The 18,653-nt window shown below is 41.0% G+C and overlaps 1 protein-coding gene across 1 annotated transcript in view; it reads left to right on the top strand.

Annotated features, from left to right (window-relative positions):
• Window positions 1-18,290, top strand: part of LOC104966466 (plasma membrane calcium-transporting ATPase 2-like) — a 19,661-nt gene extending 1,371 nt beyond the window's left edge. The window contains exons 2-14 of the mRNA XM_010795652.1: window positions 6,149-6,390; window positions 7,507-7,741; window positions 11,037-11,216; window positions 12,179-12,266; window positions 12,451-12,557; window positions 13,435-13,626; window positions 14,215-14,428; window positions 14,539-14,750; window positions 16,375-16,505; window positions 16,613-16,651; window positions 17,671-17,866; window positions 18,095-18,187; window positions 18,285-18,290. Coding sequence (XP_010793954.1) covers window positions 6,149-6,390; window positions 7,507-7,741; window positions 11,037-11,216; window positions 12,179-12,266; window positions 12,451-12,557; window positions 13,435-13,626; window positions 14,215-14,428; window positions 14,539-14,750; window positions 16,375-16,505; window positions 16,613-16,651; window positions 17,671-17,866; window positions 18,095-18,187; window positions 18,285-18,290 — 1,935 coding nt within the window. The remainder of the gene's footprint in view (window positions 1-6,148; window positions 6,391-7,506; window positions 7,742-11,036; window positions 11,217-12,178; window positions 12,267-12,450; window positions 12,558-13,434; window positions 13,627-14,214; window positions 14,429-14,538; window positions 14,751-16,374; window positions 16,506-16,612; window positions 16,652-17,670; window positions 17,867-18,094; window positions 18,188-18,284) is intronic.
• Window positions 18,291-18,653: the final 363 nt, after the last annotated feature.

The following is an 18,653-nucleotide window of genomic DNA, read 5'->3' as shown; positions in this document are numbered from 1 at the left end:
GACTAGCTACTATACCCTTGTCCATAGGAGGGCAATAAAAGTGGACCGAAAGAGTATATACAAGGGGAAAATATAATCAACAGCAATCTGGAAGGGAGGAGCCAAGCAAGGATATAGTGCAAAAAATAGTGTAATAGTATATGTATTCAGGACAAAAGTATACAGGAACGGATGAGCAGAAACCTACACGCGCGTGACGATTGTCTCCATCATTGGACTGCCAGGCTGTATGGCCGTGAGCACCTGCAGCATTGACCTCCCAGGCCTTAGCCCAGTTGAGCGGTACAGTACAATGTGGAGAGCTACGAATTCACCACTAAAATCCTTACTCTACGACAAGTAAGGGATCGAGGAGATGAAGTGTGGAGGGACAGGGGGGGAGGTCCCGCCTGTATTGTATTAAACTGTAGCCAGACTGGTAGTATGAAGGAAAAGTGGTATAGTCGGATCCATTAAGGAGAGGAAGAATGGTGAATGGATTTTAAGGGACTGAGGAGAAGGAGACTCACGTAATTAAAGTCAGATATACCTAGGGACACGAATATTGAAGGGCAGAACACTGAGTAATGTACTAAATAGGTGGGGTTGATAGTGACAGAGTACGAGTGATAAGAATCATGGAACGTAATCTAGGGAACCGAAACAGAACAATGGAGTGCGATGGAATATTAAATGAACGACAACCACGGTTGCCAGAGTGAGTAATTATGCTTACCACGCTTCTTCCCCTGTTCAGTGCGATAACGTGCACTCTCTCTTTTCTTATGCCTGCCGGCAGCACCACAAGGACCAGAGAGAGGGCTATGCTGGTCTCTCTTCGCCACAACCGGCCTAGTGGCGTGCTTGCATACAGCGGCACAACACTGAGCTCCGTTATGCCAACGATTAGGCATCCCATGGCAGACAACTGCTTTTTGTGCGTAGGAACTCACGTCCAGTGCTATACCTTTTGTGGAACATTCTCAGAGCCATTAAGGGCAGCGTTATGTTCGGCATTTATGTTACTTTCCTTCTGCCAGCAACAATGAAGTCGGGAACTTATAGTAATTACAAGTTGGATATGTTATCTGAGGACCAATCTTCACCAGATTACGCTCCTTAAAGTGAAAAAAGTTGATGACTTCAAGGCAAATTATTATTATTATTTCATGCCATTGTTTCCACAATACTAATAAGTTTGTTTTTTGCGTGTATTCAAAGGTGAGTTTGCTATCTAGAATCGACATTTATCATTACATGTAGTATAAGTATTATTGTCAAAGTAATCAAAGATAAGAAGAATGTATAAAAAAATTCATATCAAATTTGGACATGATGCTCAAGACCAGCATCTTTTTATACGTGCAATATACAGGTAAGGCCAACACCCTCTTATAACCCTCCTTAGCTTCATGCTTACAGGTAATCCAATTTTCAAAACTGACACTACATTCGCTGCATTGGTTTCCGAGCTGGTTATTGCAGTCATTTAGTTTGAATGTTTTCCATGTTTGCTGGGGAGCCTGTTCCTCCCAAAACACTTAGTGCCACCCGTGCGCCAGATGAAACAAAATTTGTGTTCATCCCCTCATTAAGCCGATCCGACAGGCAGTAGTCCTTCTGATGTATGATCAGTGGTGCATTAGCGAAAACGGCACTTCATTCCGTTATTCTAAGCCGCAACTGGTATCCAAACGTATTATACTCCTGTCCTGTGTATGTGAAGAAACACAGCTGGACATTACCTGTCAGCATTAATGTTAATTACTCAAGGTGAGCCAAGGGATCAGTGCCATCTGATTGTGTTTTAATGATTAATGAGATTTTAGATGACTTTCCTCTCCAACCCTCTTCTGTTTAACCTGGCTCACATCCAGCTTTGTAGTTAAGGTACACGTATAATGTGCGCTGACCCACGAATGGATCGACGTTCTCGTCTCCAAAGAAAATCGTTGTTCAATATGATCGACGCGATGCCCATTAAGTAAACATCTGACAGCAGACATACGAACTTACCTGAAGAGATGAAGTTATGCGATAGTTCAGAACAAATCTTCACAGATGCTCCGAGTCCTCAACATATTGCTTCAATTTATCAAATGTAACTCTAAGAAACACAGAAAGTGAAACCTTTGACCATTGTTTATCTTATTAGCTAACCAAAACACAATGTGCCTCAAAGGATGTTACAACCTTAAAGTCGCGTTATTCTTACATGAAGAAATTTTTTTGCAGTTGGATTTCTGGCGGGGTGTATGCAACAGATAGTCCCAATGTATGTTTCTTTTATTTCATACTGAATAATCAGTAAAAAAAGGAAAAATATTAGGTCCAATAAAAAACTTTGCTTCTGGACAGCAGGCAATTTCGTGGAACGTCACGTGTCGGTTCCCGGCTGCCGCTGTCTGGATCCCTGCTGGCCCGTCCGGATCGACAGCCAATGCCGCAGCCACGCGAGGAGTTCACAACGAAAAATGGCGTCAATATTGTCTGATGTTTACGCATCAGACAAAAGCCTAATAGCGCGGGTATTTGGGCACAATTTGACAGAACGAATTCCATTTGGTGCTGGAACGATGCGAGCAGTGACGATGAATCCTGAACGATCTCTGCCGCGCTTTTACACCAAGAGAAATGAAGAGGCCTAGAACCGTATAGGTTCCGAGCCATGCAAACGCGAATTGTGCACCACCGGTCTCTCTTTCGGGAACAAATGAACGGTAAAACCATCCGATTGGTGTTGTACACCCGCCAACGACACACCTCTTCACCATGCCCGGAAATCAAGACAGAACTCGGCAGATAAACACTGATACACACAAGTTTGACAATGCGCTATACCAGCAATGCTAACTGTGTGATCTGGGAACGCGGCTGAACTACAGATTCGCGGCACCACACGTGACGTGACACAGCACCAAGCAGCGGCAAGTTTTGAATCCAGACTTTTCTGGATACTCTGAATTTGACCCATTTTCCCGATATTAAACAAGTGATTTACAGCATAGGAAACGTATTCGATCTATATCAGTGTTTAACTGGAATAAGACCCAACAAGTTAATGCCTTTTTGAACAGTTTATGATCTTTCAGCTAAAGTAAATTATGCAAGGAAAGGACTTTAAAGGTCCATATCCTGGCCATTTCTACTGATCATAATTCCATTGTTGAGGTCACTAGAAACATGTTATAATTGTGCAATTTTCAAATCACTTTGGTTTCTCACATAAAGCATCTCTGTAAACTACGTGTATTCACTGAATTTCACGTGCCTGCTTTAACGGCTCGTTGTATCCAGTAGTTCAGCCCAACCCTCTGTGAGACAGTGTGCTCTGAGTGTGGTCGGACATTGGAATGGCTAAGTCGTGCGTGTTGTTTCTTGTACAGCGAAACCAGCCAAACTCATCCTGAGCACACACCAAAGTCACAGCCGAAGAAAACAATAAGTTGCTTGATATTGAGTAAGAAAAGGTTGATAACGCTGTGGAATGGGTCAGCCGAGAGATTTGCCGCGATCCAATGTTGTTATCAGTGCGGAGGAAGAAGCGAGACTGTTGGATGAGTGTGCTGTTGTTGTGTCCGTGCATGTAATTTGGACCAATCAGCGGGGCTTAACGTGGCTCACGGATCTGGTCCATTTCATTCGGTACGGTTTGACATCATAGCGTACCCGGAGAATCAAAATGGACAATGACGTATCTCAACGAGGCGTTTTGGGGGGAGGTATTTTCTGTGTTTAGAGTTTACTCGCTACAGGGTGTACTTTGAGGGTTTTGACTCTGCAGACCGTTTACATGCATAAAAACCTTCATAACACAGAAGGGGACGGGTAATAACCAGAAAAGCATGACATGGGACCTTTAACATTATCGAGTAAGACACTTTCTTTTGACGCTCGGTTCAATTAATAGATTGCAGTTAGGTTACAATTTCTTATTGAAATTAATTATATTTGAATCTTTGCCAGGCACATAAACATTTTATTAACATTCTCTATCAAAACTTGTTAGCAGCTGGACAAGAGCGTCCATTCAATGGAAAGTGTGAGAATACACAAAAATCCATTAGGTAATCCATGTTATTCACTACACTGTCAATACATCATCTTTCTCAATACTTTTCCCAAGTGCCACGTGAATACAAAAAAGGAAGAAAGTCAAATGAAAAACCTTGAAAATGTCAAGCTATTCTTTTAAATCTAATCTTGGTTGGAGGCTTGTTGAGAGGCAGAACAGAAGGAACTGCAGTCAATCTATTTTGGGGCAAATAGCACAGACTGAAGGTGTCTGCTTAGCAGCAAGTCAGACGCATTATGTTCAAAGTGCTTTAGACATTCTGCGTAGGTGTACGTGGTACGTGTAGGTGTGTGTATGTGTTAGAGAAGGAATGAGTACCTGACACGCTGTTCTTTAGCTCTGAGCATAGCTGTTGTGCGAACTGTAGTCACTAGCACAACCTCAGAGAGACTAGGTTTCAGGTCCATCCGGCTAGTAGGGATCCGAATGAACATAAAGGACGTTGTTCTAAAATACTGATGAACAATCACCCTTATTGGCTGTTGCTCACTTTTACAATTCATTTGATTGATGTCTATTCAGTTATTTCATGTCTATTCATTTGATTCATGTCGCAAAATGTGTGTTCTTTTCCTTTTAGGCTGGAAAAACTAATTCATCAAACAGTTTTAACAGAAAATAACCTTTATGAACTATTTTCATTTTCAAGCACAAGTTCTAGCCGTGACTGGTTTCTGGAGGAGGTTAACACATTGCTATTAGTTTTTTCCCATTAGCAGAAATAGAGAACATCTAGAAACAAAACGAAGAGTTCTTTATAAATTCTTTATTGCTTAGTATTTCTGTTACTTGACAAATTGCAGTACAAAATGGAGTGAAGTGCGAGAAATACTAATGAATATGGGACTGGGGGAAGATGAAAAGAGGCATAGAAAGATTGTGTGAAGTGAGATGAGTGAAAATCCTGTAAGAGAATCTGAGCCAAAGAGTAAGAAGTGTTGGGAGAGAAAGGGAGAGAGCACCCTCTCTTTTCCCAAGTCTCTCCTCACAAGTATGCTTTGCCCAGTGTTACCATGGCAACGATGAGTCTTCCACACGCTGACCACACTCACACACACTTGCACACATAGAGAGTGTGAAGGGAAATTGCACACACACCCACACACACTGTAGCACCTGAACAGCCACGTGCACAGATAATGCAAACATCACCTACAGTAAAAGCTTCTACAGTCGGCTCGTGATGAACACTCTCAGGCTTTGAGAGGTACAGAAATGGCTCCGCTGACCCACTGTGCAATATATTCCTGCTATACAGAGTCAACGCATGAATTGATCATCAGCATAAGATTGATTATTACATTCATGGTTTTCAATAAAAAATGACACATATTCTCTTGTTCCCTAATTCTCCTTGATTTCTACGATAGTATAAGGAAATGCAAGGAACAAGAGAATAAGTGTCATTTTTGATTGAAAAACATTAATCTAATAATCAACCCTATGCTGATATAGGGTTTCTAACTGTGAGTTAAACAAAACAAGCAATCTGAGGATTTCTCTTTGGTGCTGTGATTACAGTATGATAGGAAGAGTATTGATCAGAACAAAATGTTTATCAAAAAAACATTTCACATGCATTTCACAATCCATGTACCGGTAGTCATATTTAAATGGTGATACTGCCATGTTTACTGAACCAGTCAAATCCATTAGAAATATTCAATTACAGATTGAAATGGGTTGAGCCATATGCCTGAAATAAGAACATCTACATCTGACTCCATCTTACTCATCTACCACCCTCCCACGCATAGCAACCCTTCACCTGCTAGCTGGTTGATTATCACTAGCAGCTATTTCAAGCCCTACATTGGTTGCACTGTGCAAAAGAAAAGAGAATCTTATTTATTGAATAGATCACTGAACAAACAGTATAGCATTTTCCAGTAAATACAACCAAAATATTGATGGAATTCAATCATAATGATATGCATGGAAGTCCACAACTGATGGGTAAAACAATCATAAAATACATTATAATCATCAAATGGTATAATAATATGTGTAATACAACCACTGGTAGAAAATAATATTTATTACAGTTCATATTTGGCTACATTTTAATTAAACATCCGAAAATCTTCCCTCTAGCCCCCTGATAAGGAAGGTGGTCTGCCGAAGCAGGTTGGCAACAAGACAGAGTGCGGCCTGCTGGGATTTCTCTTGGACCTGAAGCGGGATTACCAGCCAATCAGAAACCAGATCCCAGAGGAGAAGCTTTACAAAGTCTACACCTTCAACTCTTCCAGGAAGTCCATGAGCACTGTCATCAAATTGCCTGATGGGAGCTTCCGCATGTACAGCAAGGGAGCCTCTGAGATCGTTCTCAAAAAGTGAGTCTGGTTTTGTGTTTAAATGACATTATTCTGATATAAATAGTTGCACATAACCTTGTTCTACAGTAATATGCTGTAATAGTGTTACAAAAAGTGATGATCTTTTCAATGTTGTTACCAAGTGTACAGCTAATCCATTTGGAGTGCATAATGTACTAATGGTATGCACATGCTCCAGGCATTGAGAGTGGGCTGAGTTTCCACTAGAAGGTCACACAATTCTGACATTTTACAGAACACAACGATTACAGTACAGTAACAAATGAGAGGCAGTTATTAAGCTTCCTGCACAAACTAAAGGAAGCAGCATACATTCTCCTTTCAGCATGATTGATATAAAAAAAAACATTAAATTGTAATAAATTGCATTTAAACTAAGGATTGGAAACATGTTACATACATTACATACATACATCGAGGGGTTATATAAACATGTGTGCCCCAAATGACAAAAGTCCTAAAATAACTTTGGAGCAAATCACAGTTAATTTGCTAATGACATACCAGAAATCCTTTATTCATTCCCGCTGTGGGACAAATAAAGGATTTCCGATTATAGCAGGTGAATTTAATCTTTAATAATTTGGGAATTGCCTTTATTGCTTCCTAGCCGAGCAGAAGATAACTATATTAATACTCCTCCTCTCCTATTTTTCAATTAAATATCGAGCAGGCGGTTCATTTAGCCTAGCAAAAAGTGGTGAATGGAAGTTTTCACACTTTGGTTTTTGTATTAAACAAGTCAGATATAACGCAGTAATTAGTTGGCTTTAGAGTACCTGGTACTGGTGGATTTTGTCAAAGCAAGGCTAGCTGTTGCTTTATGCTAAGCTAACCTGGCTGTAGCTTAGTATTGAAAGCACAGATATGAAAAGACAATAAACATCTACTCATGTGCTTCTTGTAAATAAAGCTAAACCGTTCCTTTGAGTTGTCATATTTGTCTAAATGTGTGATGATCATTTAGACCAAAAGGTTTTCTTGTTCTTTCAAACTCGCAGTGCATAGGCCATTATGATTTACGTATGTTGGGTCATTCTGCCCTCATTCTTCCAAAGTTACAGAAACAGAATTGAATCTAACCTCAACTGTTAACGCCAACCTTAATCACAGATGCAGCCATATCCTGAGCGATGTAGGGGAGGTGAGGGTCTTCCGTCCACGGGACAAGGACGAGATGGTGAAGAAGGTGATCGAGCCCATGGCGTGTGACGGCCTGAGGACCATCTGTGTGGCGTACCGTGACTTCTCCAGTGACCCGGAGCCCGACTGGGAAGATGAGAACAGCATCCTGAATGACCTCACCGCCATCTGTGTTGTTGGGATAGAGGACCCTGTCAGGCCAGAGGTAGGAGGCTGTGAGAGGTTTGGGTGACATACTGAAACATTTCATATTGATCATAGCCAACAAACATGGTTATTGTAAGTTATTATGGGCAGTGAGTGCAATATCCGAGTGTGCACAAACTACAGTAGATAGGCAGGAAGGTGAATGACATGATTAGACAGGGTTATCAAAATCTTGCAACAGAAACTTGACTTTTTTCTTGCAGAGGATTATTATTATTATTTTTTAAATATTCTGCTCTGTTGAAGGCAAACAAAACACTATTTAAATAAGTGATGCATCAATAACTCATTCAAATCTTATACTGATGAATTGCACTTGAAGGAAAGGAGTAATATCCTTGGGAGAATATGGGATGGAAAGAGTGTCCAGCAGGAAACTGACCATACTTGACAGCTCCTGTGGAGGTACAGGGAAGCAGGAAGCTAGCTGACCACTGCATTATTCAACTTCTTCCATCCCCCACCTCTCATCCAACACGTTTTTCTGTTTCCAACTCTCTCTGAATCGTACGCTTTGACTTTCACCTTTCCCTGGTTCATGTCTCGTTCTCTTCACTCTCTCCGCACCTACCTTCCTCTATCTGCCCCTTTGTCTGCTTTCCTGTCTGAATCCGAGTTATGTAAGCATCTTAACAGATTTAGGTCAAATAAATAAATGCAAAAAGAAGACCATCATCCTCAAAATGAATAAGCAAACATTATAATACAATACAAAAATAAAAACTAGCCAGAAGCGCTTTTTGCATCACAGTGTTATATAAGGTAAGATGAGTGGAGATAAATATAAAATACACCATTTTAAGATGAAAATAATCAATACAAAAGCTGAATATTGCAGATTGGAACTCCAATAATTCAGATGTTTGCAAATGATGCAACATCTGATATGTATTTATTCACACCTTATGTGTTAATATACTCCCTTGCTTTGCACCAAGCCTGGCAGTTTGCAGCTTTTCATTTCTTCTTCAACTTTGAATCCAACACTTTTAATAACTGATGTGGAAAAGCATCGCACCGCTCGCTCCCTTGACATCTTTCCAGGGGTAAGACTGGCTAATATTGGAAAAGAGAGGATTTACGTTTTGCTACAAAGGTCACACAGAGTGGTAAACATGTTTTTGTTTTTGTTTATTAGTGTTTCGAATGCGATGTTCTTTTTAATAAGAAGCTGCTCTATAGGTTTGCCCCCAGAGAAACAAGAGGGGAGAGAAGAAAGAGAAGAGGGAAAGATGTAGCCCAGGAAAGATAAACCGATTCTAAATCAGATTCATGTCAGACAGATGTCGGTCTGCAGGAGACGGGTAAGTGGAGGAACGGAGGAGAGGGAAACCAAATCCATATTCGAGACACGAGAGGCTTGTTTTTCTGTTTCACCTACTAGCCTCCTCCATCGGGCCAGATTGTATTTTTAATAAGCCTCCTCTTTCGGATCACCAGTCAACTAGAGCAGTGGGAATCCAAAGCAAAAAGAGTGAAACAGACAGAAGGGGTGACAGATAAGCAGACGGGAACTTGATATCTTGATAACAATGACTTGGTGAGAGCAGAGAAGGCAGAGCTTAATAACTTGCTCCACTTGCCACGATATTTAATGCGAGATCTGAATTGAAAACGGACTTCTAACGGATGAATGGAGCGTCCTCTTATTGTTATTTTTGTAAATGCACTATTTAAATACTGATTATAATAAGCCTATGGGATTATTCGTGAGCAATATTGTTTTCATTTCTAGAAAAAAACAACTCCCTTGACCACCTCCTCATGGGAAAACCAGAAAAAGCTACCAAATTAATTATTTCATAAATTGGTTGAATCAGAAACACAACCCTGCTCACTTCAAAAAGCTATTTTGTCTGTTGTGACTAGTAGCATATGACCTATAGGCAGACTTTAGGGAAATGCTGCTTTGTAATTCACATTACTGACTCAACTATACATTTTCTCCACTTATAATATATTTGAGTTGTTATACCACATGTGGCAGCTGTAGAGCAACGGTTATTAGCTTTAAACAACAAGAAGATGTGTCTATTGTGTAAGGCACAGGGGTTAGTAAACATAACGTTCATATTTTCCATATCTTCTTTGACTCACACGAGACGGTACGTTTAGCAATGTTTAGTCTAGCTAGCTAATGGGCATAGTATTTGTGATGGACAGGAGAATTTGGTGCAACTTCCAGAGTATCCGACTCAGACTACACTGATTACAGCGTCAGCCAGGAGAGCATCGAGCCCAGAGGGGAGCAGAGTCTGAGGAGGGTCAGCTGGAGGCAGGGGCAGAGAGACGCCCAGAGAGACGCCCAGAGATGTCCTGAACAAAGCAAAATGAATATACAAGCAGAGGACAGTCTTGATGATTGAGAGGGATTATCATTGTATGAATCTATAAAATGTCTTTCACAAAAACCCTAGCTTTTGTGCCTTTGAAGCTACATGTCTACTTAATGAGCCGTACATTATAATTATGAGATTTTGTTTAACCTCCTGCTCAGTAGAGACCTTCCCTCCTCCACTATATACATTACCTTTCTATTACGCTGTCTTTAAACCAACACATCTACGAGCAGCTTGATTTGGCTGTTTATTATGCCAACATATTTACACATTGCAGAGGAGGATTATTTTGGTCTTCACTCTTTTGTTGCCCTTTACATGTGTGTGATTGTGAGCACAACAATGCTCCAATGGCTAATGTGTGTATGTGCTATATGTCCAAAGGAGGAATAGATAAATGTAGTCCCGGGCCTGTGTGCATGTGCACATGGATGTGAGTTGCTGTTACTGTATGTGCACACGTTTGTTTGTCTGTGTGTGGGGAAGAAGATGTTTCTGAATGAATACTCTGCTTTTGCTTGCTGGTTATACCACAGATCAATCTGCTACATACAGTCACTTCTTCCACTCTATTAGTTTGAAGGGAAAAGAGAGATTCCATTCAAATCTTGTGTAATATATTATATTCATTTAAAATTTGACAAAGTTAATGTTATGTTACTACTGAGGAATCAGAATTCTGATCAAATAAGACCTTTTTTTTTTTTGTCTATTTGAGGCTAAGTCAAAAAGATAGCTTCATTTGATATGCTCTTAAAGTGAGTGATTACGTGAATGTGAAAGGAGTTCACCAAAGTGAATCAGAGAAACACCCTTACTGGTTATGATTTAGTAATCCTCTCATACTGTTGGGCTGTTAGCGATACAGCAGGCAGCTGTGATGTAGCCCTAAAGACTTTATATTACCTTTCTAGCACCAAATGGCAGAGCTATGAAATATGTCTTCCTCTTTAGGTGCCTGATGCTATCTTGAAGTGCCAGCAGGCAGGCATCACAGTTCGCATGGTGACAGGAGACAACATAAACACAGCCAGGGCCATAGCCATCAAGTGTGGAATCATCCACCCCGGAGAGGACTTCATCTGCATCGATGGCAAGGAGTTCAACAGGAGGATCCGCAATGAGAAAGGAGAGGTACAGTAGCTACTTACGACTCGACAAATCTCCCTTTAAATGTCAGTTAGTGTGGCTTAAGAATACAAAGTTCCAGCGTTTGATATTGCGAATGTAGTAAGGCAGGGGTGTCAAACTCAAACCGGCCCACGACCTCATTTGACATGGCCCACAAGAGCTTGCAAAGAATACAATTAGTGTAATTGTTGCATATTTGCTTTCAATGATTTGCCCTAGACTTCTGCTTTCAGGCGTAGTTATTTATGAAGTTATTACCAGAACTGATAATAATCCAATAATATAATATATATATACATTAATATATATTAGTTATATATGTATATTTATATAGTCTTAAAGTTACATCCGGCCCTTTGAGTGCAACCAGAATGCTAATGTGACCCGCGATGAAATTGAGACACGCCTGTAGGAAGGTATCACACACACATCTTAACGACAAAGCAGACAAATCTCAAATGTCTGGCCACGTCAAAAAGAACATTCTAAGTTTCAGCCTAGTGGCTTCCATCAGATCATGAAAGGTTGGTATACTGGAGTTAAAAGTGATTGGTTTTAAAGGTCACTTGGTAATTAAATTCTTAAGGTCCCTTTGACTCTGACGATTAAAAAAATGCTAAAAACAGGTGAAATACCTTAGAGTTTCACGGTTATCGCTGAGGTTTCACACTCTATGAAATATTCCCTACGTTTTGAAGTAAATGACCATGTTACCTTTCTCACCTCCTATGTAGAAAGATATGACTCCCATTTTCTTTCCAGCCCTGACGAAGGCCACCAGGTCAAAACATAACCATGTTTCTTTTGACGTGGACGGACAAACTTGGTGGTATCTGTGTCTGACTTTTTACCTTTGGGTATTCAACGCTGGTACAGAAACCACTGTGACTCGGCTGAGCTAAGAACAAGAAAGATTCCCCTCGAACTACCTGACCTTTTATTTTTCTGTGTGTGTGCGTTCCCAGGTGGAGCAGGAGCGCATTGACAAAGTGTGGCCTAAACTCCGAGTTCTGGCCAGATCTTCCCCAACCGACAAACACACACTCGTCAAAGGTGAACTGGTTGCACAATTTCATATTCATTACTGTTGATAGAAATAAAACTCATCTCAACATTTTCTAAACACAATTGTCTCTCCGAAGCTGTAAATAACTGAAATGATTCGTCTAAGTATATTGTTGATCATGTGGGGTTATTTGTATTGAGTTACAATGTATGTGCCCTGTGTGTTTCAAAGGCATTATTGACAGTACCTTAGGAGACCAGAGGCAGGTGGTGGCTGTGACAGGAGACGGGACCAATGATGGACCTGCACTAAAGAAAGCTGATGTCGGCTTCGCTATGGTGAGCAAACCCTATTTTCTCTTTTGCTGCCCTTTGAGATTGATCTCAGTCAACATCTGCAGATATCTTTTGTAGGGTTCCTCTCAGGCCCTCTGCCTCTAGCTGTATAGATTAGGAGCTCCCCCTGGTGGATTTCTGAACTCATTCAATTCCTCTGCCATACATACCATAATACGTCATTACTACTTCTGCAACGACTTAAAAAACGAAAAACAAACTAAGTCTTTTCTTCTTGTAACTCTCAGCTTTATATGTATTTGTCATGCAGCTGTTATACTGTTTCATCTATTTCTGTTGTCTCCCTAATTAAATAATTTGGCTCCTCCACATCCATTTCCTGCTTGATTCAATAATGAAGACAGTGATTTCCATACTTGTGTTCATGCTTGTTCAGCTGAGCTCAAGTTCTTCTTCATTGTCGCCACCTGTCTTGCTTGAAATATAACTATTTAAGTGAATTTTAACTGTTTAAACTCTTAATTGATTTGGTAATCTGATTCATTATAAATCTGAGGAGTCTCAGTTGTAAGGTGTAGAACACTCTTCCATGCTAACTCACCAACATTTCCTCACATGTGGCATTATTTTGATCACCACTATGAACACTTTTGAGGTGCTGAGCCCTGATACTCGTCCTGTAACTCACCAGAGATGACAGAATATCAAGGAGGGTGCCCTTGATATGGAGCCTACCAACACACCAACGCCTTCATTAGTCTGCATCATCATCATTATTCACCATTAGAGCTGACTTGTGTCTTCAGTCCAGTTTTCTCTAGTGGCTACAAAGATCTCTTTCAATGTTCCTGTGGTTTTTGATAATGCAGTATGATGCAATAGATACTAGTTCTGACTGCTCCTTTTCTGCTCTCCTCAGGGTATCGCTGGTACAGATGTGGCCAAGGAGGCGTCAGATATCATTCTGACTGATGACAACTTCAGCAGTATCGTGAAAGCAGTAATGTGGGGCCGCAACGTCTACGACAGCATCTCCAAGTTCCTTCAGTTCCAGCTCACTGTCAACGTCGTGGCCGTCATAGTGGCTTTCACCGGCGCCTGCATCACACAGGTCAGAGGCGTGTGCAGTCACTGCCACAAACAGTTGGCAGGTTACCATTGGCAACAATTCGAAGACATTGGCAACCAATGATTTGGCTGTATTTCGTATACCAGGAATTGAGGGTGAACATATTGACTGATAACACAAGTTGTGTAAGGTATCACTTAAACACAAACAAAGAATGTGTTTGGACGTCTGGCGTCTCAGGGTTATTGAGTGGTTCTTCTTTCATGTCATATTTGAATTTATACCAATTACATATAAATGCATAATCACTTTTAATCTAAGGTGACTAAAATTGCAACAGTGTTTTCAGGTTCTTTAACCCAAAGCTGATATTTCTTAAAGTCAGTGTCGGGCTCTGTTGTGTGGGCACGTGATTGGGTTTTACTTGCCTAACTAATCTACTCTTTAATCCAAAAGCTTTTGAGTGCAATTCTTAAGCAAATATCTAGTCAAACAACCGAGGTAATGAAATACGAGTGTGTAAAGACAGTAAATGAGTTCCAACAGAAGTATTGGTTATGGATTACTTCTCACCCCTGGAAGTATTGAAGTCATTGTTTTGTAATTGCAATTGACCTTGTGTTTCCGCAGGACTCCCCCCTGAAGGCTGTGCAGATGTTGTGGGTGAACCTGATCATGGACACCTTTGCCTCCCTGGCCCTGGCCACAGAGCCTCCCACCGAGTCTCTGCTGAAGAGGAAGCCGTACGGTCGCAACAAGCCTCTCATCTCCAGCACTATGACAAAGAACATCCTGGGACACGGAGTCTTTCAGCTCATCATCATCTTCACGCTGCTATTTGCTGGTACGGACTGCAAGTTTGCGCCACAGGAGTTCTGCACCTTAATGATGTGACGCAAAAAGGCTCAGATGTTAAGTCCTCCTCATAGTAATTGTCTTCCCTCCCTCTTGCAGGTGAGAAGATCTTTGACATTGACAGCGGGCGTAATGCTCCTCTCCACTCTCCTCCATCTGAGCACTACACCATCATCTTCAACACCTTCGTCATGATGCAGCTCTTTAACGAGATAAATGCCCGCAAAATCCACGGAGAGAGGAACGTCTTCGATGGTATCTTCAGGAACCCCATCTTCTGCACTATTGTATTTGGCACCTTTGCTGCGCAGGTACGCAGATGCAAATGATTTGACTTCATGATTATTTTTTCAAAGTTGGTTACCGGTCGAAGTAAAATGAAACTCTTTTTTCCCTTCGCTTGCTTTGTGTAGATTGTGATTNCAATATAAATCTTTAAACGTCTTCTTACCTTTAAAAGTCCAACACGAACGGTCTATTATGCTGCAACTCTAATGCGCTGCTAGCCGCAGATAGCCCAGAAAGTCTTCTGGGCTATCTGCGGCTAGCAGCGCATTAGAGTTGCAGCATAATAGACCGTTCGTGTTGGACTTTTAAAGGTAAGAAGACGTTTAAAGATTTATATTGCGGATATTGTCAGCACATCTGAGTCAAATTAACATGTGTATTAAAGGATGTTAGTGGATTATCCCTAAATCTACTGATTTAGTTTACAGATAACAGATTAGGCTAGGATTCCGGATAAAGTTAGCAACACACGTTAACCACGAACAGCCTATTCATCCGTTCTCTTAAAGGTCCCATGTCATGCTTTTCCGGTTATTACCCGTCCCCTTGTGTGTTATGAAGGTTTTTATGCATGTAAACGGTCTGCAGAGTCAAAACCCTCAAAGTACACCCTGTAGCGAGTAAAACTCTAACACAGAAAATACCTCCCCAAAACGCCTCGTTGGGAGATACGTCACTGTCCATTGATTCTTCCGGGTACCGCATGATGTCATGCGTTACCCGGAACCAAATGGACCAATCCGTGGAGCCGTTACGTTACGTCCGCGGAGCCGTTACGTNAGCTACCCTGCAGTATACAAAGTCATTCAAACTAGCTGCACCTTTACCAGCTTTGAGAACACTTTCATGATCAATCATTATAAAACATATCATATATATTATTCTGAAATGGACCAATCTGCACAATGACTACTTTCACTGTCGCTACTTTAACTATATTTTGATGAGAATACTTTTCTACTTTCACTTGAGGAACATTTTGAATGCAGGACTTTTACTGTAACAGAGTATTCCTACACTCTGGTACTTCTACTTTTACTAAAGTACAAGATCTGAGTACTTCTACTTTTACTCAAGTACAAGATCTGAGTACTTCTACTTTTACTCAAGAACAAGATCTGAGTACTTCTACTTTGACTCAAGAACAAGATCTGAGTACTTCTACTTTTACTCAAGTACTAGATCTGAGTACTTCTACTTTTACTCAAGTACAAGATCTGAGTACTTCTACTTTACTCTGAGTACTTCTCCTTTTACTAAAGTACAAGATCTGAGTACTTCTCCTTTTACTCAAGTACTAGATCTGAGTACTTCTACTTTTACTCAAGTACAAGATCTGAGTACTTCTACTTTTACTCAAGTACTAGATCTGAGTACTTCTACTTTTACTCAAGTACTAGATCTGAGTACTTCTACTTTTACTCAAGTACTAGATCTGAGTACTTCTACTTTTACTCAAGTACTAGATCTGAGTACTTCTACCTCTGCTCATATTGCATTGCTATTTGTAAAGAAAAGACTGCTTTAGAAATAAACCTGTGGACACCCTGTGTGTGTGTGTGTGTGTGTGTGTGTGTGTGTGTGTGTGTGTGTGTGTGTGTGTGTGTGTGTGTGTGTGTATGTGTGTGTGTGAGTGTGTGCGTGTAGATCAAGTGTAATGGCTTCACGCTGAGTGACCAGAGAGGCCTTCAGGCTGTGGGTGTGGGTCTTTTCCCTAACCTCTGTCTGGTGAACCATGACTGTTGGCCCAACTGCACCGTCATCCTCAACCACGGCAAGTAGGTGTCCATCTGATCCCTCCGTCATTATCTTATAATAAAACTATATTTTATTCACGTCATTATTTATTGATGCTTCTTGTTGAGAGTGTTGCTTTGTGTTGCAGCCAATCAGCGCTGAGCTCTGCCCTCCACTCTCAGAGGAGGTACGTATTACATCGATTACATCCGATAGACTTTTTGCACTAGTTTTTATTTTGTATTTTATTCTATATGTTGCATTGTTGGAGGAGCTCAGGTCAGAAGAATTTCATGCCATTTCTACACTGTAGCTTTGTGCATATGATGATAAAACCTTTGAATCTTGATCAGCCCTCAGTGTGGTTTTAAATGGCTGAACGTGTGTGTGCTATATGCTCAAAATTAGAAAGAAGTATAAGACTGTTTCATGACCACTGAAACAGCGTATAGTCATGACATTTAATTATCTTTTAAGTCATTAATGCAACATAATTATGTCAATTGATGTCCATAGTCCCTGATAAATACACATGGTCATTAAAGAGCCTGTGACACGTGTTTCCCCCATCATCCAAACCCGTCAATTTGATTAAATATTGTCCCCTTGAAAACCGTTACTGAACTGATTTTGGATATTTGTACTTTGATGACCATTAATCTGCCCTTCAATGTTGACCATTTTCTGGATCTTCTCGCGGATTCTTCAAATCCAGCCAAACAGTGAAGCGTTCACGCATTGACGTCACTTTCGGCTTCCCCCAAAACTTCAAAATGAGTCGAAGGAATTTCCCCGCGATGTTCAAAATTATTGATATTTATCAGAACGGTATCCCACCTTCTTTTTTAAGCTGACGGTTCGAGATGACTAGTAGCCCAATATTTCATTGCACAACAGTTGTTGGGAGGCTGTCACAGGCTCTTTAACTTTCTTACCAAGACTTAGATGAGATCCTTGGTATCCTTCATGTCTGTAAAATACAGTATGATGCTAGAGTCAACAGCTTAGCTTAGTTTAGACAGGAAACAGGAGGATCGGATGATGGAGACTAGCCTTCTGTTAGCGGCTGAAACCGGTCAGCTGTGTGCGTCTCATCGTCGTCTTGAAATTAAGCCATAAATTAACAACTAACTGACACAATATTGGGATTGGAGAGGTAGCAAAAAGCTGCTATCAGATCCAGAAAACGCTTCTCTTCTGTCCCAGGATCGAGCTGCGAGCTGTGGGGAAGATCTCCGAGGGTGAGGAGCTGACCGTGAGCTACGTGGACTTCCTCAGCCTGTCTGCTGACCGCCAGAAGAACCTGAGGGAGAGTTTCCACTTCGAGTGCACCTGCCAACACTGCAGCGAGAAGATCAGTGACGACTTGATGACGGCCACCGCAGAGAAGGACGGGAGCAAAGTCGGTTTAACATCAAATCAAATCAAACTTTATTCGTATAGCCCAATATCACAAAACACGTTTGTCTCAGTGGGCCATTTGTTGTTCTTTTGGCATTTCTTTGGCAGTCCTTTTTTAAATGTTGTTATGTATATGATGAAGTCTCACCACATGCAGAATCCTTTCCACTTCTCTATTTACCTTTTTGAGGTCCTGTGTATTGATTTGTGTGCTGTGTCTCTCTCTCAGCCGTCTGCTGATAAGGTGAAGGAGATCATCGCCCTCAGTAAGGAGTATCTGGAGAAGATTGATATTGCCCGTGTTGATCGGGACTATCATAAGGTACGCCACTTCAATCCTGGATTTCTTTTTGTTGGGAAAATCCTGAATGTAATCTTCCAATCTGAGAGTAACATGATATCAAAGGTATCAACTGTAGCTGTGAACATGACAGGATGTGTGATTACCTAGAAGAGCATCAGGACTGTTTGAGGCATATGATAGCTATGTGATTAACATGATGATTCAGCCTCTATGGAGAGAGACATATGACAAGCATGATCATTTCTGACGTGGAGCTAATCTGAAGTAAACATTGAATACTGCTTTCTATTCCTCCATCTTGTGACTGTGTGACTCCCTCTCTTGGATATCAGCATGTGAAGGACACTGTTCAGGAACTAGTTGATGCTCTGTATGTGATGACTACTTCCATTCTGGAGAGGATCACAGATACATGGATCCTGAGGCTCAAGCCGGGGACGAGTGCTGCCAATGATCTTTTAGATTTGGTTCAGAAGCTTTAAGT

This window comes from Notothenia coriiceps, unplaced genomic scaffold (genome assembly GCF_000735185.1).
Source record: "Notothenia coriiceps isolate Sejong01 unplaced genomic scaffold, NC01 NC01_scaffold00037246, whole genome shotgun sequence".
In the NCBI taxonomy this organism is placed as follows: Eukaryota; Metazoa; Chordata; class Actinopteri; order Perciformes; family Nototheniidae; genus Notothenia; species Notothenia coriiceps.
This window is presented reverse-complemented; position numbering and strand designations above follow the sequence as displayed.